General features: G+C 47.7%; 1 protein-coding gene across 2 annotated transcripts in view; it reads right to left on the bottom strand.

The window, feature by feature from the left end:
* Positions 1 to 1334: 1334 nt before the first annotated feature.
* The window catches only part of SMYD2 (SET and MYND domain containing 2), a 50511-nt gene continuing 25539 nt past the window's right edge, over positions 1335 to 26306 (bottom strand). Inside the window, exons 1-11 of one of the 2 annotated variants that reach the window (XM_042975799.1) lie at positions 23927 to 24036; positions 23617 to 23727; positions 21109 to 21169; positions 20274 to 20398; positions 14322 to 14389; positions 11641 to 11743; positions 8656 to 8766; positions 7616 to 7736; positions 6330 to 6504; positions 3953 to 4061; positions 1335 to 1780 (exon numbers count right to left, since the gene is read on the bottom strand). In XM_042975799.1, coding sequence (XP_042831733.1) covers positions 1700 to 1780; positions 3953 to 4061; positions 6330 to 6504; positions 7616 to 7736; positions 8656 to 8766; positions 11641 to 11743; positions 14322 to 14389; positions 20274 to 20398; positions 21109 to 21169; positions 23617 to 23727; positions 23927 to 23992 — 1131 coding nt within the window. In that variant the 5' untranslated portion in view covers positions 23993 to 24036 and the 3' untranslated portion in view covers positions 1335 to 1699. Of the gene's footprint in view, positions 1781 to 3952; positions 4062 to 6329; positions 6505 to 7615; positions 7737 to 8655; positions 8767 to 11640; positions 11744 to 14321; positions 14390 to 20273; positions 20399 to 21108; positions 21170 to 23616; positions 23728 to 23926; positions 24037 to 26306 lie in introns of those variants that run through there. The other variant, XM_042975797.1, reaches the window with a different exon arrangement.

Raw genomic sequence — 26306 nt, forward strand, 5'->3', positions numbered from 1 at the left:
TGGGAGCGGACAAGAAGAAAGAACAATTCACGTTTCCAGTATTATGTACAATTGAGAAACTGTTACTTTCAGAAGGTTTATAAAACCTTTGGAGGGGCGCCTGGGTGGCTCGGTCGGTTACGCATCCGACTTCAGCTCAGGTCATGATCTCGCGGTCCATGAGTTTGAGCCCCGCGTCGGGCTCTGTGCTGACAACTCAGAGCCTGGAGCCTGTTTCAGATTCTGTGTCTCCCTCTCTCTCTGCCCCTCCCCTGTTCATGCTCTGTCTCTGTCTCAAAAATAAACGTTAAAAAAAAAATTTTTTTTTAAAAAACCTTTGGAGGTGGTGGGCTAAGCTTATTGTAGGCTTAGCTACAGAGTAAAGTAGCCTTTTCTTAAAAGGTGAAACTCCCTGGAACCAGGACCCAGGACCGTGCCTAACTCATCTCTGCACGTGGAGAGCCATACAGCGTTCTGCATACAGTAGGTGTTCAATAAGCATCTTAGTGCACTTCTCTGAATAAGAGAATGCGTTCTGCCTGAATCCCACTGTGTGCCATTAACTGTGTGTGCAAGACAGGCGTGTGGGTGTGAGATGTGTGGGTGTGAGACATGCGTGTGGGTGTCGATGAGGCAGGAAGGGTAACGTTCAGGATTCAGCTGTTCAAGCTGCTTGTGGATCACACTATGGAAGCTGAAGTGTAAACTCCACAGGCTTTCATTATTACCTAATGGGGAAGTTCCTCGCTTTGGACTGCAAGAAACTCCTCCAGGAAACACCCTTGCACCCCAAGCAAGCCCAGTCCCTGGCCCTGTCCTCCACGGCTGTTGCTAACAAACAGTCCCCTGGTTGCTGCCATCCAGGCAGTGGGGAGCTGGTTTCCTGCCGGCCGGCCGCGTGGGGAGGGATCAGTGTTTGCTCAATAACACAGAGTTGGTAAGGAAAAAAAAATTTTTTTCCTTCTCAAGCTTATCCTGGATTGTTTCCAAACACGGACAGCACTGCATAGAACAGTCAACAGAAATGAGAAATGGAAAGTCTGCTTTCAGACAGAGGACGAAAAAAAAAAAAAAAGCCAAGGAAGCCAAGCATGCAAGATGCACCTTTATGCACGGAAGGGATTCCAGATACTAGACCCATGACTCAAGACAGACACGTTCTCTTGCCCGGGGAGCGGGGGTGGTACGCAGGTCACTTAATTGTACCTTCTCTCTTTTCTCCTCCACAGGCACTGATCCCTGAAAGTCACTACAGACTAAGTGGCCGCCTGCCCCCCACGCCCGCACTCCCACACCCGGCTCCCACTGCCACTTTGAAATCCTCCCCGCAGACAGAAGAAAAGACAAACTTCTGATACCATTATCTATTTTATTCTCTTTCATCGTCCAGGTTTGTTCAGCACATTAGAACAGGCATGAAAGGGAAAAGAATCGCATATTTTAATTCAATCTTTCCAAAGTATATGATATTTGAAACCATGCCATTATCTCTTGGGGAGAGGGGGGGAGAAAAGCATTCAAAAATTATTTTGGTATTAAGATTAAAGATTAAGACCAATTCCCAGGGGGGCCATGTGTAAGGTTTAAGGGCAGGTATTGTTTTTCATTCCAATGATTTTACAGAAATGCGGGAGTGATGTGTACAACTTGAATGAAATATTCAAATCCTTGAAGGCTTCTGCACTAACATTTAAATAAAAACTAACATGTAGGCGTAGTTTCAGTGGCTGTCAATCTCCTGTTTGATCTCGGAAATGTACGGATGGTCTTTCCCGTGAGCCACTTCCATTATCGCGATGGCCTAGGAAAGACGGAGACGAGGAAAGGGTTGAGAGCCTGAGGGCAGCCCCTCCCCCTCCCCTAACCTGCACCCTGGGCTAACTTAACTCCAGCTAAGACTTCTCTGCTCCAAGGCACAGGATACATCCTGGCTCCTGGAGCCATGTTCTCTTCCAGAGTCTGGCTTTTTTTTCTTTCCTTTTCTTTTCTCTCTTTTCTTTTTAATGGACAAGATTATCTGATGACCAACTAGTCACCCAGTCTGTACTGCCGAGTACAACATTCTACAACGGTTGAAGAAATGATACAGAGAAACTGATCTCATGACATTCCAGATCTTGCAGTAGAAAATGCTGTAGGGATAGAATTATTTGTGCTGAACCCAGTACACGCGGTGCTGGAACAGAAAAGGCCACGGTGAACTTCATACTGAACCTGTTTTGATTTTAGTCGACACTGCTCATCTCTAAGACACGACTAAGTCGTTTTTCCCTTTCGAAAAATGCATGCTTTCCTTGAAATACACATTCTTAAAAACAAAAACAAAACCAAAAACTTCAAAGTCGTTGCAGGTTTCATTTGAGGCAGCTGGAGAGAACATATTTAATAAGGCATCTTTACAGTGAAGTAATAGAAACCGAAGAGGTGCCAGCGGCTCCATCATTTCCCAGCTGTGTGACCTTGGGCAATTAACTACTCCGCGCCTCATTTTCCTCATCTGCGAAATAAGAATGATGCCTCCGAGTTGTCAGTGCACATACGGTGTTTAGAACAGCATCCGGCATATAGGAAGTACAGACCAAATGTTATCGGCAAGAATTTATTTTGTTCTGTATTCAACTCTATTGCGGCAGAAAAACTTAAATTACTCCCACCCTCCGAACAGGGAATTTCTGATGGCCTGTGACTCTGATAGATGATCCTTTCCGTTGTACCATTCTCTTCCTAAATCTCAAACCAAAAGGAGGCAGGCCAAGGAACAGCGTGAGCCTTCAGGACACTCGGGAATGTCCTGTCCAAATGCCTCTACTGTGTTCATTTCACAATTCACAGTCCTTTTTCGGAGCTACTTCGTCCTTCGCTGTTCTCGTACCTCATTACTAAACACCAGCACCTTGCAACTCTGACCTAACTGGCCCACTTTCCCTCAACTCACCAAGGCAACAAATCTGTTATCTTAGGAGGTAAATTCTATGGTTTCAAAACAGAAAAGTGCATGCTTAGCTCACATTGCTAGCCTGGTCAGGTCTCGACCCTTCCATTTGGGATGTGGGACCTAAGTCGTCTACTAGGAAGTCTGAGAGAGTCTGGCCCCAACTTTTACACACACTCTCTTACAGGAGTCAACAGACTGACCCAAAGATTACAGTTCCTCAACTGTTAACTGCTACGTAAAGAACGAGAATTGATATTCGGGACGGTGACTCCAGCTACCGTAAGGTGCAAGGTCAGGGCCAGGCCCCCTCACCCACCGGCACCACAGAGCAGTCAAACACGGAGGGAGGCACATGCCCAGGGTCCTAGTGTCCCCTGTGTGCTGGTCACAGCCTGGGCAAGTGGAGCTTTCGACTCAGGAAGACCCCAGTCTGAATGAAGGCCTCCGACTGAATCTCCATTTTTCTACCAGAAAACCTGTATCATTTTTGTGAGAATTGAAAGGGTCCTGGCACATAACTGGTACTTGATGAACAATGATGATGGTTTTTCAGTACGCTTTAGAAACTGCAGCGTAGTTTCTAAACTACTCTCTGAGGAACTCTCTCAATCCAACTGCCTTGATTTCACCTCAACTGGGCAGCATAAATCCCAATCCTAAAGGCAGACACACGGACGATTCCCTCACCACAGTCTCCTGACCCGTCCCGTGGCCCCTGTCCACTTCCAGGGCTTCATGCGGGCCGGGGGCGGCACCCCCATCCCCCCCATGCTCGGGCTGTGCCTAGAGTCACAGCCAGCCTCTCTCAGTGTGTGCAGCCCTTCCCCAAGGGAGGGCCCGGATACAGACAAGGCAAAGGCTCCATCACTTACTATACCCCGACCTGCCCAACCCCCTGCCTCCCACGTCCCTGCCAGAGGGGGATCCAGAGCTGGGTGGTTCTCCATGACTTCAGTCCCTCAGCCCAACCAGGTGCGAGGGCAGGAGACAAAGGGGCCGCGGGGCACCGGGACCCCCAGCCTCATGTTGCAGACGCACCTTCTTCAGGGCTCTTTCTCCAGCAGCTTTGTTTTCCAGGCCCATGTACAGCCTTCCCAGCTTCAGCCACATGGAGGCCACATTGAGGGAGTACAGAGGGTAATGTTTGCTGGAAGAAGAGAGGAGACAACAGGCCACGGTCAAAGGGCGCCAAGCAGCCTGCAGGCCAGGCGCCATGACCCCATGGCAGCCAGGCTCCTCCAGGCCCTGGCAAATTCTGGGTGGACACCGTGGATGGTTCGACCCTGTCTGAGCACACAGACGCGCTTCATTTCACGCAAGTGTGTGTGTTTCTGAAAAGCTACATCGAAACTGCAGGAGAAATCCTGCAAAAAACACCGAAAACATGACATTCGACCCCAGTCCCAGGTTTTTGTTTTAGGTGCACTCAAAGCACGGCACTGGGAAAACATCTTTGAAAGTGAATGCCCCATTTATCTGGGCCTGTCTCCTCACAGACATTGGCAGATTAGGCCTATCCGCTCACAGTAAAAAGACAGAACGCCTGTCAGTGTTATACACACACCTGCGTGTCTCCAGAACCCAACTTTCTGTCACACTCGATGGCTGTCACTTGAGTTAACAAAGCTGTCAGCGCTCTGAAGTCAGGAGAACACCTACTTCCTCTGGGTTTGCTTTCTCTGTTGTCCAGCAGAGGGCTTTACATACAGTAGGCGTTCTCTCTGTTTTGTTTTCAAAAGCAGGGAATAATTTGGGGGAGTGGGAGCTATTGTTTTTAAAGATGATTTATTTATTTTGAGAGAAAGGGAGAGAGAGAATCCCAAGCAGGCTCTGTGCTGTCGGTGCAGAGCCCAATGTGGGACTCAATCTCACGAACCGTGCGATCGCGACCTGAGCCAAAATCAAGAATCAGACGCTTAACCGATGGAGCCACCCAGAGCCCCATTCTCTGTCTGGTTTTAACTGAAGGCTGACTGGTATGGCCTGCCTAGGAAAGACAGCAGGAGGCAGCTTATGGGTGGCACAGGACGAGGGGAGAGAGAATGTACGAGTGTGTGCAGGTGTTTATTTACAGACCCATCTGTACAGCTCTACCCTCAAGATCCATCCATACGAGACGACGCATTCTATCTGTATTCCTGGGCAGGCAGCACGCTGCCTGGAGGAAGCGCTGGTGCCAGTGGCCCCACAGAAAGCCAGAGCTGGCCTCCGGGAGGGGCTCACCAAGCTAAGGAAGTGTCCAGCAGAGCAAGGCCCAGCTGGGAGAGGGAGCACAAAGCTAAGATTATTTCATTCATTCTCATTCTTTCTCTCTCTCTCTCTCATCCCTACCCTCCCTCCCTCTAGATCTCACAGAAGGCTCTGTGCATAAGCCCAGAGGACTTTGTCACCCACCTCAGGAAGAAGATAGGTTGTGAGAGAGTCTGTGATCTAGCAAATTGTTTCGAAGAGCAGATTTTAGGAGCTGGCTTCCCTTGAGCTCCCCCTGATGGCTAGTCAGGGTAGCGCAGGGGAAGGGGAAGGCAGTGGAAATCCAGACCAGACCCAAACTTTACAGTCTCCAACCTTGGATAGTGAGGGAGAACTGAGGGCTTCTCAAATCCAAGAGAAACACCTGGGGTGCTTCTGGGGCACAGGGATTTCAGAGCTAATGCCCAGAGATTCTGAGCCACTTGGTCTTGGCGAGACCCTGCAAATGCACAATGGTAATGTGTTTAACAAGTGCCCCACTGATAAGATCTAGGCTATCCCAGCCCTGAAATGGCTAATCGGAGCCAGAGGAAACTGCCACGACCTCCATCTGTCACACACTTTAAGGTTTCGAAACCCTCTCGACAGGAAACTTCCCCGGGGCTGACATTCATTATTACTCTAAGTTAAAATCCAACTTGCTGTATTCAGAACTAGCAGGGTAGATAATGGGTAACCAACCAGAGCCAACTCAATGGTCCCGGCACTTCCCTGTTTGCAAACTGGGAAGCAATTTTAAAAAACACAAGAAGGGGATGGTGTGAGTAACGATGGAAAAGCAGGGATGTGGGACCACCACTTACCAGGTAATAAGTGTGTTTCGTTTGGAAGGCACAGGAGGAAAAAGAAACAAGCCAGTGGCTTTTTAATCCGGATCTGAATTAACTAGTTTGGATACAGCACCCTGGAGAGGCCCCGGGAGGGCTCTTGCCCCAGCACCCCCTTCATAACCTCACACCTGCCTCTACAAGCGTTCTCTTCCAGATGCCAGGCCTGATGCAGAAGCACCCTGCACCTGTGCCTCCAGGTGTGGGTGCAGCGAGAGAACGCTGTTCTAGCATGTTCCCACACAGCGCGGTCAGAAAACAACACAGCTGAGGTACACATTTCCAAGCCCCAAATTCTGCTCCCCGCTAAGACGATCAGAAACAGCCACTGCCATCACCTGTAGGGCTTAATGATCTTCTGTCCGTATCGCAGGGCTCCTTCCCAGTCCTGCATGTACAAGCAGACACCCATGGCCTGGTACATCATGTGCAACATGTACACGTTGCTGTCCTCGAACACGGAGCTCATCTTCTCCTGGCTGAGCTCACAGATCTCCAGCAGCTCACTAGGGGGTGCTCTGGCGTTAAGGAAAGGACAGGCTGAGGCCTCTCGGCTTGGACAGTTCCAAAGGCTGGTTCCAGCCGTTACTCGGGTGCACTCCGCCCCTACCCTCGCCCTCTGCAAAAGTCAATTACAGAAAGCCAAGCAAAAGTGAAAGGCAATTATTTTTTTCTTTTAAAGAAATTTTTTTTAAATTTTCAAACACACAAACCACGAATTCATGACCTGAGCCGAAACTGGACGCTTAACCGACTGAGCCACCCAGGCACCCTGGCAATTATTTTTTTCTTAAAGAAATGTGTTTTTTCTTAAAGAAACAAACTTCAGAAGAAAACTGAAGACCTCAACTATCAAACACAATTTGAAAACTTTTAGCCACAGGGAACAGACCCTCAGGTCAGCTGTAAACCATGTTTAGGATCACAAATCTCAACCTTCTAGTTAAATTTAAACCTTCACCCAAGCTCAGTACTTCGGTTGAAGCATTTCTGAAGAAAAAGTTCTTTTTTATGCTGAAAAAACAACAAAACAAAACATGCCTTTCTTCAATTTCCTCCAGTGTAAATGTGGGGGAAATTTTCAGCCCAAGAAAATGCTAGAATGTAATGGTTAAGAATATGGATTATGGAAGTCAGCAGACCAGGGGAAAAATCCTGGCGGGCTCTGTCCCTTGGGCAAATTACTTGCTACCTAAGAGTCTGTTCCCACCTGCTACACGGGGATGGCAACATTGTGTGTTCTTGTGTGTCCCTGTGAGGACTGGGTACAATAATGTAAGCAAAGCCCTCCTTGCTGTGCTTGCCTGGAGTATGACACCCAACTAATGAGGGCCGTCAAGGAACTCTTCTCCACAGCTTTACACAATAAAACTCTTCCCCCACATCCAGCTCCTGACCAAACTAGTGAAACGAGGAGAAAGAAGATGAAATCAACATCGTAAAACTTGGGCGTGGCTGACACCAAGTCATGGGTGGTCAGTAATTCTTCCCACATTTCCTGGGAGCCATTCATTCTTTCGTGTTCAAAGCCTTACACCTGCCCTTCTGCTCCCTCCTCCCAGCTCTCCGGCACCTCTTGAAGGCAAGGGACAGTAAACTTCTGTTGTAAAGTTGTAAAGGATATATTTGTAGTGCTTGGCCCTCCGGAACTCCTCGATGACGTTGCGTGCATATCTGACCATGTCACGGATGGTTTCCGCCTTTGGTGGATCGCTGAGCTTCCGGATTTCCACCTTGGCCTTATCCTGGGGGAAACGTCCACAAGTGCAAGGTGTTATCTCCCATGGAGACGACACTGATGGGGAAACCCCTCAAACAGTATATTTTGAGGCTTGCCCATTCTGAAGTTACAAAAGAATGAAAGGAAATCGGGCAATGCATCTAAGGGAAACCTAGTACTCCATTACCTTTTTACAAAAAACAAACAAAAATAATTTTCTAGGGGCACCAGGGTGGCTCCATCGGTTATACATCTGACTCTTGTTTTCGGCTCAGGTCATGATCTCACAGTTCACGGGGCTCTGCACTGACTGCACGGAGCCTGCTTGGGATTCTCTCGCTCTCCCTCTCTCTCTGCCCCTCCCCTGCTCATGTGCTCTCTGTCACTCAAAATAAATAAATAAATAAATAAATAAATAAATATTAATATATATATATGTGTGTGTATATATATATATATATATATATATATATATATATATGTGAATTTTCTGGACAGTCCTTATCCAGGCAGCACACTTAGAGTGTGTTTGCTATGGGCAGATATGTGTGTCCACACATCTATGAATCAAGAGAATAAGGAGGGTGGCATGGGCAAAATGATATTGGCAATGCCAGGGAAAATGTTCCTTATTCTCGTGAAGAGGTTGGAAAGCCTCTCGTGTGCTTTTTCCCTTCCCTCTCTTTTAAGCAGCCAGTTCTTTCCAAGAAATAGCCATTTGGCAAATCCTTCTCTTATATGCACAGTGAAATGGAAATGTTTCAATCAGCTGTGAGGATCGGCTTTAAACAGAGGCCTGGTGTAACTAGCTTCCTTCTAGCCACCTTGGCAAGACATGTGAAAAATACTGCAGGAGGAGACACCCCAAGTCAGACAGGATACCCGACTGGCAGCGAGGGCCTGAGACGCAGGCTACGGTCAGCACCTTGACCCCATCGGCCTACCTTGTCTTTGGTGGTGCACTCCTGGCACTGGCAGGTGAAGAAGTAGGAATCTCTTAACCGGTCATTCCTGTCTTCGGTTGGGTACAGGAGGTCGATGTAGCTGGTGAAAACCTGAGGGGGTCCGAAAGGTGGAAAACACCAGCTGCTACAGGTAAACTTGTTCCTTATCCTTTCTGTGGCTCTGCAAACACTTACAGGGATGAGCACTGAGGAAGCCACAGTTTGGGGTATGTTCTTCCCTTTAGCTCACTGAATTCTTTAATGTCAGCAGTCCCCCAGTGTTGTCCACCTCCTTGTGATGGAGAGAAAGGGCCTCTCTTGCCACCTTCCAGAGGATCCAGAAGCCCACCAAACAGTAAACTGGAGGGTTGAAAGCCTCCCCACCCCGGCCTCCCCGAAGACAGCAAGCTGTGGACTTGTCCCAGCAAGCACATGATGCCATCACACGTGTAGAAGCAAAGGCCCCACTGGGCAAAGACTCTATCATCCTTGAGATTGGGCCTGGCCTCTCTCTGCCTGGCCTTTATTTATCCTCTTGTCTTGCACAGCTTGGGCCGGCCCAGATGCATCGCTGGGTGGGGGGGAAGCATGGACACATACACACTGATAGGTTTCCCTTCCATCAGCTGGCAACGGGATAAGAAGCTGGGCCCGGCGGGCAGGACAAGTCAGCACAGGGAGGACACAGCTTCCAGGACGCCAGCACGCCGCTGCCTGACCTGGCTGGGCCAGAGAACTTGGAAAAGTCTTGCCTCTGGGCTCACTGGGTTCTCCCGTCCTTGCTTTTTTCAAACGGGGTCTATAACCGGGGCTTGGAGCATATGGAGGAGACGGGCATTTAACTGGCCATTATCTACTCACTGGGACAGCGCTCGCTGCGCATCCCACACCATCAGGCAAATGTCTGACTGAACAGATGGATGTCACAAAGCCGTCCACGTGCCAGTAACCTCGGGCACTGGCAGGCAGGCAGGGGGCACTCGCGCGGGGCTAGGTGCTTGCAGGCACAGCCAAGCCAAGCTCTCCCAGACCCCAAGGGCGGCACCGGAGACCCCGCAGCTCATCCGACGCCCTCTTTGAAGGGCAAGTCTCCCCCAAGGCAGTGACTTCCCCAAAGCGGGGTCGCTGCATCTCAGATCTGTCGGAGCGTGAGGGCAAACCAACAACAGGAGCCAGCCCTGCCCGGCCTCGCGTGGCCAGAGCTGCCTCAGTTCTTTGAAATGACTGATGGACACAAGACGCAACAGACACCAGGGCCCAGAAGGTGGCGACAGAGGCCGCTCAGTGTCGCCGCTCTGGCCCAGACAGAGCCCTTCTAGGTGACAAACCGCTCAGTCTCCAGCCAGCCTGTGGGAGCACTGGAGCCTGGTGACTCACTTTCCGGCCGGCTGAGATGGGTCTATTTTAACAGAAGAGGCATGACGGCAGTCGCCAGACATCTGGTACCCAAGGTGCCCCAGCCCAAAACAGGGTCCCCTCGTCCTGATGAATGAAGCAGACGACAGGAAGTCTAACCTGTGCCCTGGACTTCAGCTCCTAGTATGGCTGTGGGCTAGTTAACAACTTCCAGAGAAGCCAAGGCCTCGAGCATTTGGCACACAGATCACGGTCTTCAAATTTTAAAATACCCAGATAGGCACCTTAAAATGGCAGTGGAGATCACCCAACTGAACCTGACTCTAAAGGGTGTGATTACAAATCCACGTGTCCTTGCTAGAGATTTTATTCTTCATTTAAGAACACAAAGCATTCACGTGGCAATTTGCCAGGCAGCCTTTTTGAGCTTTCTGGAGATGACGCGTCTTAGAAGGTAGTCGTGGAGGCAGCGTGTGGGAAAGGGGAGGGAATCACTGCACAGGTGACCGAACACCTGGGTTTCTCCACGTCCCTGAGACAAGGAGGGTACCTCTCGGTCACAGCCAGCCCCTACTTGCCCTGAGAGTATGTACAAGCCACCACCTGAACAGCAGTCCTCAAAAGCGGTCTCTCTGGAGTTGAGATGTGGCGTTGATGGGTTGTGAAATGCTGATGTGTCACTTGGAGGTTTAACTCGTCAGCTACTGGTCAGTTGCTTTTTCTCTCTTTAGGTAACAAGAGTGTTGACCTTGTGGGGGAAGAAGTTCACTAATCAGAAAAGAAAAAGCTCAGGGCGCCTGGGTGGCTCAGTCGGTTGAGGTCGTGATCTCACAGTTTGTGAGTTCGAGCCCCGCGTCGGGCTCTGTGCTGACAGCTCGGAGCCTGGAGCCTGTTTCCGATTCCGTGTCTCCCTCTCTCTCTGCTCCTCCCCCACTCATGTTCTGTCTCTCTCTCTCTCTCTCTCTCTCTCTCTCTCTCTCAAAAATAAATAAAACATTAAAAAAAAAAAAGCTCAAGCTCAATTATTTGGCAACAGAAATACAGAGACTCTCGAGGCGCCTGGGGCTCAGTCGGTTAAGCGTCTGACTCTTGATTTCGGCTCAGGTTATGATCTCAGTTCGTGGGTTCGAGCCCCATGTCGGGCTCTGTGCTGACCGTGCAGAACCCATTTGGGATTCTCTCTCTCCCTCTCTCTGCCCCTCCCCAGTTCATGCTTGCTCGCTCGCTCTCTCTCTCTCTCTGAATAAATAAAAATTAAAAAAAAAAAGAAAGAAAGAAATATAGAAACTCTCAAGAGGTTTCATTTTGGTCATTTGGGTCGTCTCCTTTCTCTGCATAGCTCTACAAATCTCTGTAAGGAATTTAGCTCAAATGTATCCTTTCCTGTTTTTTTCTTAGCCACATATGGAAATGGTGAGCACCAACCCGGAAGGCAGAAGTGTGGGAGTCCAAGCCATAGGTCACAGATCTGATCACTAACCCTGGAGGGCCTACGGGTGGACACACTGTGACTGCCAGAGTCATTCACAGCCACTCTCGTCCACGGAGGCCACACTGATTTTTCCACGCCGCCTTTTAACACAGCCGTCGGAAGCCCTAGGCCACAGCCGCCAGGGGCCACGCACTCACCTCCTCTCCCGGGTTGATTTCCTGTACAGCTCTCACTTCTGCTAGCGTCCCCTTGTAGGTCACAATGACATTGGGGCAGCAACTATGATTCATCAGTGCGACGCTGTCAATCAGAAGAGAAAACCCGATTTTCTCAAGAAGGCAGGCAGACTGTTCAGGCAAATCCCTGGCTATTTCCTTATGAAGTTGCAGGAACCGGATCTTGGTAGGATGTTTAAAAACAGAAACAAAACCACAAAACAACCTAACAGTTGGCTACCATATTCTAAGAGGTTGTTTTTCTGCGTGTTATTTACAACCAGACCTGACATCTTCAACAGTATCGAGAGGCGAAATTCACAATTCCAAATAGCAGCATCTCGGCCCAAAATAAAAAACACGTAACAATAAAAACAGCAGCGACAACAACTCCCAGGAACATTCCTTCCTGTTGGAGGAAGGACTCCAGACCCAGCCCCCGCAGCAAGCTGCTCCACAGGACACCGCACAGGACAAACGGGTTGCTGTCTCCAAGCAGCTTTTTCTATTAGTGGATTATTTCTAACGGGTTTTCTTCAGATGCTGAGAGGCTGCCCCTGTGGGAGACTCCGGCTTCCTTGGGGAGGGCCTATGGTCCCCAGAGGGGCCCTCAGAAGCCTATGTGTGTCTCTCTCTGCACCTCAATTTCCTCATCTGGAAAATTGGGACATTACTGTTCCTGCTGCTTACTGTCTGCTTTTCAGGGACGGAGAGGACAGAGAGATTCGCCTATGCGAGGGGCTTTGAGCTTTCTGATTATATCAAGGTCAAAGTTCTGAGAACAGAAATTTCTAAACTACAGGGAAAAAGTGCTTGATCTCTGAAAATGCTGCCTTTGAAATCACAATGGCGATACGATTTCAGCCCAAAGGGATTTTTTCCCCCAATTAAAACTGCCTGGAAACTGGGGCTCATATGGGCACTCACATCCATATGTATCTTTGCTCTGGTGGCCAGTGTCACTTGCCTGAACCCTCGGCAACCAAAACCCCTCTCCTATTTGCCCCGGGGCCAAATGGGCAAAGAGCCGGGAAGCCTGACGGGTGAGCTGCCCCAGGTTTGCTGTACTCAAGAGGGAGTGGCCCTCTCCCACCCGCCAGCTGCCAGAGGCCTGAGTGATGGGGTGTGTGGCTGGCCTTGGGCCGGGGATAACTCGTCTTGTCCTTAGCAAGGGTCACCCCCGCCACGCGTGACAGCCCACCGAGCTTGCTGACAAGTGGTGGGCAGGCGATCAGGCCCTGGGAAATCTGATAAACAAATGCGCTGAATGTTGTTATTAGAGGAAAAGCAGCTTTCTAGAACCTCTTGTAGAACTATTCGTTCATTTCAAGCCAGACTCCTGGACATCTTTTTAATAAAGGTGAGGGAAATTCACTAAGGCAAAGAACCTGAAACATTCATGCTCTCGGTGGCATCATTCTCTTGCGATGATCACTGGGAAGGGCAAACCCTCAAATACCACCCTTAACCTTGCTCTTAGCCTTGAAAACACGGAGAGGAGAGACATTCCAGAGCTTCTTCCATGTCTGAAGTTGTCTGTAAGAGCCTTCTAAAGAGGATCTAACGGCCTTTCTCTTTTCCTCCTTCCCTTTCCCAAGAGCAAAAGTCCAAAAGAGCTTTTCCCCCAAACCCTTGTTTCCTCACTATCAGAATTCAAACGGCAGATGACACCATTTTGGCCACAGGGACACTATTGTGTGAATCGACTTTCCGTTTCGCCGGTCAGGAAAGCCGATGGCAGTGGCTCAGGGGATGTGGGCCTGTACAGAGATGCTTCTCTGTCCTTCAGACCCATCGGACGTGCAGATTCGGGCAGCAACAGACACACCCAGAGCTCACATGTCCTCCGTGGTTAAGTGTGTGGGTGCCTCCTTTACCTTCTGCAACCCAAAGCCAAAGGAGCCTCTAGTATATATTAAGCAACATCACCAACCCACAGGGTGGATTAACTCAGACAGGGGATGCAGGAAAGGCTCCTCTGCTCCATCTGTGAGGCGAGGACTTGATTTCAGGGAACTGAAGAATTCTGAAAATACCCACTCCATCAGAGGCAAGGGGCAAAGCCGTTTTTGGCAATCCATTACAGTCAGAGCTACAAAGATCTCCAGCGGTCAACTGGCCAGCCTTTCTTGAATTACTTGAGTATCCCTGAAGTAAAGAAGAATCGTATCGTTCCTTGAAATTTTCCCAGTTCACTACTTCAGCACAGTCTCCTTCCCAAACTGTGCTGTTTCTATACGAGTATTTTTCAGAAGGAACAGATGGATACGGTCTCTGCGTTTGCCTATGGCAATTCTTGGTTGGCAATTAGTGTTTCACTTTGAGTGTGAGAGACCCAAAGATTTCCAGAACCAAAGATATGCAAAAGGCAAATTTCTCAGCAGGGCACGGGCTGTTCCTTCTAAGCACACTAGAGAGTATCCTTTAATAACAGCTCCCTACTTAGCAGGACTTAACAAGCAACTGTTCTCTTAACTACTACCTTTGGCTCCCTAAATGTATGGGAAATATTTTGAAACCTAGTAGAATTAAAAAGGTGTCTTAATTCACTTGGAGTTTCATGCCTGCCACATGCAGTTAGGTAGGTTATTTTAAAAAATCAAAAAAAAAAAATCTAATTAGTGTTAAATAAGTAAAGGGAAGTGAAGTCAAACTCAGCTTACTCAGGAAAAATTGCTGATCCCAAATGAGAAAGCTCTTCATCTTCAATTGTGAAGCCGTTACAGTTAACCTACAGTGAGAAAAGAGGAGAGAGAAACAGATGAGCGAAAGCTTCTCTTCGGGTAGAAATCATTTCTTTAATTGTGACCTTTTACAAACTAACTGGGATGATGTTCCAGTTTAGCGATGTAAAAACCTTTCTTTTGGCAAGGTATCCTTGGTCAAACAAAACTGACCCATCAATCTCATGTGTAAACAAACAAAAGCAGAATTGTTAGGAATGTAGTACCCTTAGTGTAGCCGACCTACCCCCGCTATGCACAGTGGCCCAAGGACACTACAAGATGTCCAAGGACTGAGGTTTGCATATTTGCATGGGACTTAGGATACCTGGAGTCTAATCCCAATTATGCCACAGATCGGCTATGCGATCTCGAGGTCATCACGGAGTCCCTCTGTCCTTGATTTCCTCCCGTTAAAAAAGAAGTCACGGGGATGTAGCGTACAGCACAGGGAATACAGTCAATAATATTGTATTAACTTTGTAAGGTGACAGATGGTAACCAGACTTACAGCAGGGACCGTTTCTCAATGTATACGAATGTCTGTGTATGTGAACGAATGTATGTGAACGCTGTACACCTGAAGCTAATGTAACAGTGTATGTCAGCTATATACCCATCAATGAAACATTAAAAAAAAAAAGAAGTCACTTGATCAGTACCTATCTCATAAAGTGAGGTGGCAAAAATGAAAGCCCTTCCATAGGTAATCTAACTGCTGTCCATGCCTTCGAGAGGCAGAGGGGCCGAGGGCCTGAGGTTAAGGAACGGAGACCTTCCTTTCACATCTCAGCCCAGATCAACCACTGGCGACTTTCTCAATCCTTAGAAAGAAATGTTACATTGAAAAAATACCAAGAGCAACTCTCACCATTCTGGGAGTCCAACCTAGAGCTAGAAGGCTAAATACGGGGAATGTACATCCCCAAGTTTGTGTTGTTCCGTAAATTCGTTCTTCCCGCCGACTTTCACTGAGAACATATGCCGGGCACTATGCAGAGAAGAGTGAACGGGCCACCTTCTGTGCCCTCGAGGCACACCCAGTCTATTGGGAGACAATTCAGTGAATGTTTTTCATTTGTATCTACCATTTCAGGGGTGGACGGGGACTCCGTCTTTTGACTTTTCAAATGATGAAGCTGAAGTCAGAGAGGAGCAGTGACTTGCCCAAAGCGAGTGGCAAAGGCTGAGACCCCTGCCCCTCCCCAGCTGCTCTGAAGGCTGTGAGACACCACATGCTGCACGATTTCACCCCATGGGCTAGAACCATGCTCTTCCATACCAGAGACAATGCACGGGCACGTTTCAGGCCAGTGGATGGGCTTTTTAAAACTAGCATCCCCTGGGCACTTACTCTGGGCCAGGCCCTGTGCTAGGTGCTGCAGATTTACCCTCTCATAAATCTGCAATACTACTCTGACGTAACCCATTTCACAGATGTGGCCACTGAGGCTCAGGGAGAGGACAATGATTAAGAACTTGTTCAGGGCCATGTACGTAGTGAGTGGCAGAACAGGAGTCAGTTCAAACCAGACATTCAGACAGCAAAGTTTTTGGAAACACGAAAGAGTTTTACACTATACCATTTTCTTCTAAAATTGTTCTCACCTATGAATATTAATATGGCAATTTTACTTAAAATTAAAGGGCCAACGTCAAGGCTTGGAAATCTCAGCACACAGAGAAGTAAAGGCTATGATGGGTTTGATTTGCAGGTTTTACAGTAAGTTCCACATATTCACAAACAGTATTTACAATTTTCAACATAAAAAGAGATCACTGCAGGTTAGGAGAACAATGCACAGCCTTTGGGGTGTTGGGCATTTTTATGTAGAAGACTTAACATAGTATTTTTGGTGCCAACTTCAAGTACCCCCAGCCTATTCTGTTATCAGGACATGAATCAACTACCATTAACCAATGGCCGACAACCAACATCAGGTAAGAGTAAACTGGGATTTTCATTCATTCAACAAAATGTATTGGGGCACAAACTATGTGTCCTGCACCATAGTAGGTCCTGAACGATCTACGATCTCAGACTGGATACTAATAGGCCTCAGCAGTGTATGCAGAATGACAGAATAAGAACTGAGCAGCAATTTTTCAAAATGGATGGAGGGACAGACAGCTCCTCACTAACTCCAAGGGGCAGGAGACTCGCTCCTTTGCCTCTTAATCTCTTCCTCTGCACGGAGCTCAACTGGATCAGTCTGTGACTCCAAATTCCTTCAGGCTTGAATGTTCTGCGTCGCTGGATTCTACATCCCACCCCCCTCCCCCCCGCCCCATCCTCCTCCTCTCACTGTGCAAGAGTGAGCGTGTCTCTTCGTGGGCAAAGGCGCCTGTAAGCACAGTGTCATCACTGTCCCTTCCTGGGAGGCGGTGATGGTGTGTAAGCCAGACTGCATAGCAATTTCCCTGCCAGCTTTCCCTCCCTTCTGAAATATCCCTGGAGAAGAAAAGTGAACTTGCATGTTAAGAAAGATGCATGGGCCACTGTCCTTTTTTTCAAGTCAAATCAGGCGTAAGTACTTTGCTAAAGCTATTCTCATAATTAGCATTTAGACTAGATGTAGGCTGCACACCAAAAATACATTTCCCAACCATGCATATGTTCCCAGTGATTAAAATGCACCTCCGTGCTGTCGGAGGAGCACAGTCATCTCCCGCTGCCAGCTGCTGCTGGGCCACAGGCTAACCTACAACACCCCCCACAAAGCAGAGAGAGGAGAGGGCTCAGAGGCTGGAACACACAGCCTGAGGCTGAGAGACGGGGCCAGAGGGTGGCAAGGGGCCGGACCAGCACTTTTCAGTTTTGCTTTAGAGTTTTCTTTGGGGATACTAAAAGTCCCTTTCCAAATTTATACACGAAAAAATGTGCGTGTGCACATGCACATACAACCTGAGAACAGATATTATGATTTGATAAATATAAAATCTAAAAAGGAATTAATTATCTCCGTTATATATGTGTATGTGAATATATGTACGTGTGTGTGTGCGTGTGTGTGTGTGTGTGTGTGTGTGTGTACAGATACAGATATATATATCGGTATCTCCTGGATTTTCTGAGTCAGTCCAAATTTCAGAGATCCTGAGTCATTTCACCACAAATATACTCCTGCTTGTGAGATCAAGTGCCTTGGTTTCTAGTTCTGAAAATACGGTCCCATATCTACTACATCAACACTGAGAAGTCCTAATAGCGTGTATTACTGTGTTAGAGGAAAAGTGATCTTTTTTTTTTTTTCACAGCTGGAAGTGAAGGTACACACTATATTCATTTCATTTTTCCTATGCTTTCATATAACCATGCCTTCTCCGTGTCCAGAAAAAAGTCATGTATCTAATTTCTTTTAAAAAAATGGAGGGGCGCCTGGGTGGCTCAGTCGGTTAAGCCTCCGACTTCAGCTCAGGTCACGATCTCGAGGTCCGTGAGTTCGAGCCCCACGTCGGGCTCTGGGCTGATGGCTCAGAGCCTGGAGCCTGCTTCCGATTCTGTCTTCCTCTCTCTCTGCCCCTCCCCCGTTCATGCTCTGTCTCTCTGTCTCAAAAAATAAATAAACGTTAAAATAAATAAATAAATAAATAAATAAATAAATAAATAAATAAAAATTAAAAAATGGAAAATTAGTCAATTCCTCAGCTTCCCATCATCATGCAAATCCACTGTCTTAGGACACGTAGGAAAGTGTGTTGTAAATCCAGGATAATACGAAAATCAGGAAAATCTACTTTAGCACTCATAACTGGAATCCATTTTTTCTTTTACAAAGAACAGCATGTTTATTTTTGATGATGACAGTCACAAAATAGAAACATACCTATATAGCATAATGTCCATCACGGAATTCATTCAACTGGTAGCAGTGATTCTCATGGGGGTTAAAGTGGGTTGGAAAAGTGATAAAGACTCATTTCATTCTCTATATATGTAATTTTTGAGATGGAAGAATTATGGATGTTTTTTAATCAGTTTCTTCTTTTTAGTATTTTCTTAAGTTATACAAACTCATTGTAAAAAAAATTCAGAAAATTAATAAAAAAACAAAAATTTTCTACAATTCAGGAGATAACTGTGAACTTCTACTTTACCTTTCTTTAGCATATGCATATTTTCATATTATACCCAATTTTCATCCTGCTTTCACACTTACCGCTGTGTCAACGTTTTCCTAATCTTTAGACATTTGTTGAAATAAAAGTTATAAAGGCCATCATAAAGCTATGCCATAATTTATTTACCAAATTCTTATACTGCTGGCCACTTGTAATATTTCCTCTTTGTTTTTCTTTTCCTTTTTTTCTCTTTTCTTTTTCAATTTTAAGAAGAACCCCACAATAGACAATTCGCATGTCAATCACTGTCCATAATCTCTGATTCCTTCCTTAGGACAGCTTCCTAGAAATGGAATTACTTGGTCAAAGGGTACATTTGGTGATGCTGCTTCTGTTCGAAGACAAGGTCTTTTGTGGAGCTAGAGACTGAAGGTTCTGGTAGGAGAATGTAGCTATTTCCACCCACAGATCAGTCTTTTGGTATTTCTCCCTCTGGGAAGGTCACTTACCAACTACACATTCGGTTTGTAGGGGAAGATGCAGGGTATATAAGGGAGTGAAACCTGATCCAGCAAGTCGTGCCAGAAAGAACCACCCTGGCCACAAGAGGAGGATCTATGCAGCCAGAGTGCATTGGCTGAAGAGTGATCACTGTGCTTTCTTCACCTGTTCCCACCATACCCGCGTCTTAGCCTTTCCACACGGCTGGCTTCCAGTGCCTCAGCCGCTTCCAAGTTGCGCTTGTCTAGAAGTCTCTCTAATTTTTTAATGAGATCCGATTTGGGGAAACCTAGACTTCTCTGAAGGTTTCTTAGCCACCATCATCAGTAAAGACTTCCTGTACCTAGACTCACTCGGACTCCTCTCCATGGTGACTGCCCTCCCTAGGGCCATCTTTTTTTTTTTATTTTAAATTTAATGTTTATTTATTTTTTGAGAGAGAGAGACAGAGTGTGAGTTGGGGAGGGGCAGAGAGAGAGGGAGACACAGAATCCAAAGCAGGCTCCAGCCTCTGAGCCGTCAGCACAGAGCCCAATGCGGGGCTTGAACTCACGAACTGTGAGATCATGACCTGAGCTGAAGTCATATGCTTAACCCACTGAGCCACCCAGGTGCCCCCTCCCTAGGGCCATCTTGAGAGGGCCTCCTTCTTGAGGATGTCTGGATTGCCTGCGCTTTATCAACATAGTGTTGGTAGCAGTAAAAAACACTGCTGTCAGAATGGAAGGCTTAAGAGAAGAAAAGTCAGATTTAATGTGGGAATCTCAAATGGTCTTTTCCTTTCAGGGGCACCTGGATGGCTCAGTCGGTTAAGCGTCGGACTTCAGCTCAAGTCATGATCTCACCATTTGTGAGTTTGAGCCCCGCGTCGGCCTCTGTGCTGACAGCTCAGAGCCTGGAGCCTGCTTCAGATTCTGTGTCTCCCTGTCTCTCTACCCCTTCCCCGCTCACACTGTGTCACTCTCTCCTTCAAAATAAACAAACATTAAAACACTTGTTTAAAAAAATGGTCCTCTCCTTTCAAGGAGCTTCCAAGTAGGCCACAGTACTGGGGCACTGCAACCCCTCTGCTTTCATCAGCTCTCTCTCTAGCAAGAGGCAGAGGTAGGGCAACTCTCCTGTGTACCACCATCGAGGAGGGCCAGGCCAAGGTCTGCTCAAGGTCACTGAGCAGGGCTCTGCAGAATAGGGTCCAACAGGTCAACAGCCTTGTCCTCATAGAAGCCATCAATCTGTTTCAGTTTATCTTTCCCGAGTGTGTGCTGGGGAGAAGGACTGGGCAGGGAGGGAATGGCTAGAGTAAGCATCACCTGATGCTGGCATTCTTACCTGGGCAAAGAGGACCACCAGGCTATCACTGTCGGGAAATTCGAGGTGCTTGGAGTAGAAGTGACGAAGGGCAGCAATATCACTCTGAATCAAGTCCTTCTTCTCATTGTCTAGTTTATCCAGATCTGTGGGTAAGCAAACCATTATTCACCAGGGAGGAAGTCTGGATTTCTAGCTACATCCTTTCCTTACTATAAATGGCAGGGAAAAAAAAATATGCAGAGCCCCTAGAAAATCTTCTTCCCCACTACTTGGTCTAAATGATAAACTCTAGGCAAAGAAAGGCATGCCGTTTCTTCCTTCTCTTCCTGTGACAACCGGGAAGTCACTCAGAACATGAAATTTCAACTGACTGTTAGTAACGAGGTCGGGAATGGGTGGCCAGGATGGATAACCAGCCTCGGTCTGGCCCAGCCCCCTCTCCCCCCACTGGCTCTGGAATCTGTGTCATGGTCAAGAAGCTGGACAGCCCTGGCTTAATGCTTTTCAGTCAGGCCATCAGCTGTTTACAGGACTGCAATTCAGCAAAGATACAAAAATATTCAGCATGCCAGGAGAGCCAGCAGGAGATCGCTCGGGACACAATAATTCATCCTGCGAGTTCCTACTTCCCCTTAATTATTTCCTACTAATCATGTCAACTCAGAAAAAAAAAAAAAGTTATAGTCATTTTTCAAAACACCACACAAATCAAAGTAAAAACTAGTAATTAAAATCCCCACCACCGCGACGAATACAAGCTTTCCGCAATTCCCCTTCTTCAATCCTTAGTCCCCATTAACGGTGTCACTAAAATAACTCTTCGGCCAGTCACAGAAGTCACAGAAAGACTTACGTGATTCAAACTCCTTCACAGCTAACAAGTTCTCTGAAGGCGTTCTCTCTGGGTGGATTTTCTAGCAATTGGAAAGAAATCACAGAGAAGGAGATTTTAACCACTGGGGCAAAAAACACTGCTTTCACTTTTACATCGACATGAAGGAAGAGCAATGATCCTCAATGAAGCAAAGAAAACTCTCTAAGGAGTCCTGTCATCGGGCTTGGAGAGTGTTTGCCCAACACCCAAACCCGACAGACTCCTTCAGAAAACTTTTTAGAGCTTCTGCCACATTCCTGACTCCCTGGTAATGCCATACGCACACAGTAGGCTCAAAAATGCCTGTTACGGGAAAGCAGAGTGGCGGGAAATCAACTTTTTAGGGCCCCGACTTAAAAGGACTCTGAGTCTACAGAGAAACCATCCTATTTATTATTTCTCCTTCTAAAAAGGAACAAAATCAAACCCCCCATCCATTTTACACTTTCTTTAAGCATAGGCTAAAATGATCTCAAATTCTGTGTTTCAAAAAGAACACTTTTGGTGGTATCTGTGAGCCCAGATTCACTTTAAACGTGTTTCTGGCTTTGTTCTAGACACCCCAAGAGGAGCTAACAATAGTAAACCTGCTAGGCTTTGAGAACATGAATAAACTTGGTGTTGACAAGAGTTCAAAAGCGGAGCTCAAGAGCTGGCCTGAGGCCGTGTCTTTGTAATCTGGCTATTCAATTTGGGGATACAGGTGGTCTAACAGGGCGCTCTCACCTCCCTAGTTAACATGTTAAGCTTCCCCTTGGTAGTTGGGTAGCCTGTCTCCCCTAATCCTTTGCAAGCTACTAGAATACAAATGGTCTGGTTTTTCTAATCATCCAGTCCTACTGAGATGAAACGATGGGCAGGTAACTTTTCATTTAATAGACTATTAGTAGTAGTAGTAATTATAATAAAAGTTGAATGGAACTGGTATAAACTCATCAGAGCATTCAGACCCCCCTCCTGGTGCCCGAACACTTCAATTGTTCTTTTTGGAGCAGAAATCTCCCATTCACAGGACACATTTCTATAAGATTAGCAAGGCATCTTGCCTGGGAAGGCTTCTCCTTCAGGAAAGCACACCAGCTTCGTCTGAATTCTTAACCACAATTTCTATAAACGACATGACAGAGCTGGAGGTGGGGGAGGGAAGAACCAACAAACCAGTCACCCATCTTCCCAAGACACTTACAGATCTAACTGTGGTGGTTTATTCACCCTGACACCTCCCAGAGGCACCCCATTTCCTCCTACCCTTTCCTTCTGACCGCGAACTCAGCATATGTTTCAAGACAATTGTTCATAAGGACACAAAAGTCAACATCCTCCAGGGGAAACCATTTGGAGTCTTTGGTCTCACCCTGCAGGCAACCCTTGAATCCTTTGGTTGCCCCATGAGCTGATGAAGTGGCATTTCAGCGAGCACCTGACCCAAGCTGCACATAATGGAACAATGACCTCAGAGTTCGGAAATGTTCTACTTCTGTTTATGTCGCCCAGGATCCTCACTTGGGTTGGGGACAGATATGTGCCAGTCATTACAATCACATTTGGCTTAGGTAAAAAATAGAAAGTTTTAAAGGCAAGCAGGGAGGTAGGTATGAAGAAGAGGTGGATGAAATTTCAGCTTCAAAACATTACAGTACAGAGGTCCTGCCACCAACTTCCTCAGTATTAGCGAGCGCCTCCACGGATCTATGCCTTGTAAGTGCCACATGACCTACTTCACGGTGTCACAAGGACATGCCCTACGGTGCTTCCCCCCTTTCTTTGGTTTGGTCCTTTGGAGATCCGGCGTCATCGGCCCACAACCAGTAAGGACTGACGAAGAACAGCAGAGGACCCCGGTCCTGGCATCATCAGTGCGAGAAACTGTTCACAGCCGTCATCTGCTCCCACTGGGGGCAATTCTTTCTTTGCTTCGTCTTCTTTTACCCTGTTCCTCTCTCCCCTTACCTAGATCTCTACTTCTTTCCACTCCTTCTCTTTCCCTTCTCCTTTGCATAGGCCATGCTGGTGGCTCTATCCCATTCCTTGCCTGTCTGGGCAAGAGCAAGTATGGAGGCAGGGAGGGACAGCGCACAGCACGGAGGAGAGGTAGGGTGCCCTCCAGGTGTCAGAAAGAAAAGGGAAAATCGCGAAGCTTCTCAGGCCAGTCTGGGTCCCTGGGATGCTCTAGTTGTTTTCACTCGGGTCTTCATGCTTCAAAAGGCCATATTTTTCTATGTAAACCTATCTCATAAAAAGTTCAGAACTTAACAGCTGTGGCTATGTTCCTGGCCTAGGGTAAGTGACATCCTATTAGCAGGGGACAAAGGACAGACCAGCTTATGCCGGGACTGCCGTTCCCACGCCCGTCCATAGGGACATGGCAGGAAACAGAGTCCAAGAATGTTTAACAAGAGCCGATCACCACCCACAGGTCACTCATCTTTCTGACCTTTAAGAAAAAAAGAAAAGAAAATGCACTTGAATATTAGCCCATTTCCTCACCTGTTTGGCCAGAATCCTTGCAGTCAGCCTCACAGTCTCTGAGGGATTCCAGTTTTCCCCAAAAACAACCATGGGAGAACATTCCAGCTTGTGCATGGGCCAATCTTCTTTCTGGGAAGGTTAAAAAAAAAAGGATTAAACACACACACACACACAAACACACACACACAGAAATAAAGTTCGAGAAGAGAGGACGCAGTAAGTCCCTCTAGTTAGGGTCAAGTGAAATATGTTTCCTTTTGGAAAACATGATGATGCTCATAAAAGCTAGAGATAAAAACATCCTTTAAGATAGAGATGGCTGTATGACCTTGACTTGGGCCTGGCCAAGGCTGCTGGGATGAGAAAATCTGCTTTGTGTTTTTTCATCAAGCATCTCGTGTCTTTCTGCAGCCTCTGGTTATTCCAAACAACTCCTACAGCTTTCCATTATCTGTGGGAGTTGTCAAACCACAGTGGTGAGTGACGGGGCATTAGCCATTGATGTGGCCCTGCTCCCTCACAGTCCTGGCTGGTTCTCTCCTCACATCAGGGCAAATAACTGATAGCCGTACTCAGCAACTAGCCCCCTCGTACAGGTGATAAAAAGCAAAACACAAATGAAGGCTTTGTCGAGGGCCCTCAAAGAGTCTGACAAAGGCAGCTATTGGGAATATTTAGGAATACAGACTCCTTAAAGATTCAGTTGATAGCACAGGGACACTGTATTCCTTTTGGTCCCATCTGGCCACTCCTATGGCCCAGGTTGGGCCACTACTGGCAGGGCAGAGACGCCATCTGTGGAGACAGGCGGGGTGAGGGAGGATGGGCAGCATGGTGCTGTGGCAGCCAAGGAGGAAAGTAGTCTGAGGAAGGCGGAGGACTAGTGATGTGGTCGCTGGTGGCGAGGCTGGTGGGATGACTGAGAACTGACTGGACGTCATGGAGCTCACCACTGACTGACAAAAACCAGCAGTGCTGGCGTGAAGGGGCCAGGGACAGCGGGGGGCGAGGACACCGCAGGGAGAGCGGAAGCAGAGCTGGAAACTGGGAGGAATGGGCGAGGGCTGGGGGTGGAGGGTGGAGGGAGGATGACTGGAGGGGGGAAGCGTCAGAGCACTTGGCATATTGACGGGAGTCTTCAGACTTGCTCTCTCTCCACAGAATTGGGTGTGTCCTCTTCTTCCCTCAGCCTCCCCACCTCAGAAAACGGCCAGTCTGTTCTTTCCGATGCTCGGGCTGGAACCCGGGGACATCCGTGCTCTCACCCCCTCACACTCCACATTCACCTCCGGCACGTCCGTTCTCCCTGCCTTCAGAACCATCTGGAACCCGGTTGCCCTTCCCGGCCCCGCCTTCCTGCCCTGCCCCACCACCAGTACTGCCCAGGCCTCCCACCCGGACGCCTGCTTCTGCCCCTGCCCCTGTGGGCCATGCCCACAGAGCAGCCCGGGCGGGCGGTCCATCCTGCCACACAGAACTCAGATCCCACCAGGTCTCAGCTCAGAACCTTCAAACGGCTTCTCATCTCACAGCCAAAGGCAAAATCTTAAAGACAACGATGAGCCACTCATGACGGGAGCCCGCTCCACTCCTCTGACCTCATCGCCTCCTACCACGCTCTCCTTGCCTCACTCCACGTCAACCACACAGTCCCCCTGCAACTCCTTAAACAGACCATGCATGCTCCTGCCGTAAGACCTTTCTCACCCGCTGTATCCCTGACTACGGCCCTCTCCCCCTAGATACCCATTTTGCTCCCTGCCTCACCCTTCCACATCTCTGCTCAAATGTCACCTTCCCAAGATGCCTGCCATGAATAGCCTATCAAAACAACACATGCCCGTCACTGTCCATTTCCCTGCTCCAGGCTTCTTACGCACTTCTCACCAACTGATACACTACATATTTATAAGTTTTTTGGTTAGTATCTGTCTCTCCCCATTAAAATAAAGGAACTCAGTCTGGTGTGCTTTTTTCCACATTTATAACCCCAGAACCTAGAACAAGGCCTGGCATTTACAAGGCACTTAATGAAGTTGCTGAATGAATGAAGATGTCTCTCTACCCTTTTGCCCCCCACCTCCATCCCAAGAAGGAAAAACACCATGTCACCTAATGACTTAATACGCTACGTGGCACAGGCCATTGGCTCAAATTCTGTGCCAAGATGTTCTGCACGATTGAATAACGCCGTGCCGAATATAACTAAGAGCAGGGAGAGAAAGAAATGACAAGATATGCACAAGGGAGAAGGGGATCTGTTTTTAGCCAAAGCCTGAAATGAGAGCACAGTGATGAGGCAAAGAGAGAAAAGACAAGAGGGCGTCAGGCCTCGGGATAGCTGCAGGAAACAGGGACCGCCAGCCGGGGACAGACGGATAATTAACATCTGTGAGCGAGTGTCCAGGGTGAAACTGGGGGTTCTAGGAGAAGCACTCCGCAGGGCCTCCCAGAGGCTGCTTTTCTGAACTGTAGGCCTTGGTATCAGTGTTTAACAACAACGACTCCTGGGAGAGAGAAGTTTAATACGAACCTTCCTTACTATGATTTATCTATTGTTTCTTAATAGAATTAACTTAGTAATAGAATTAACATAAAATTAATGTTAGTATAAATAACACACAACGATGACACTTACTGATATGAATGTGTCCCCACAGGGAAGGGAACCAGACTACAAGGGACACTGTGGGAGAAGAGCAGAGAGC

This window comes from Panthera tigris, chromosome F3 (assembly GCF_018350195.1).
Source record: "Panthera tigris isolate Pti1 chromosome F3, P.tigris_Pti1_mat1.1, whole genome shotgun sequence".
Lineage (NCBI taxonomy): Eukaryota > Metazoa > Chordata > Mammalia > Carnivora > Felidae > Panthera > Panthera tigris.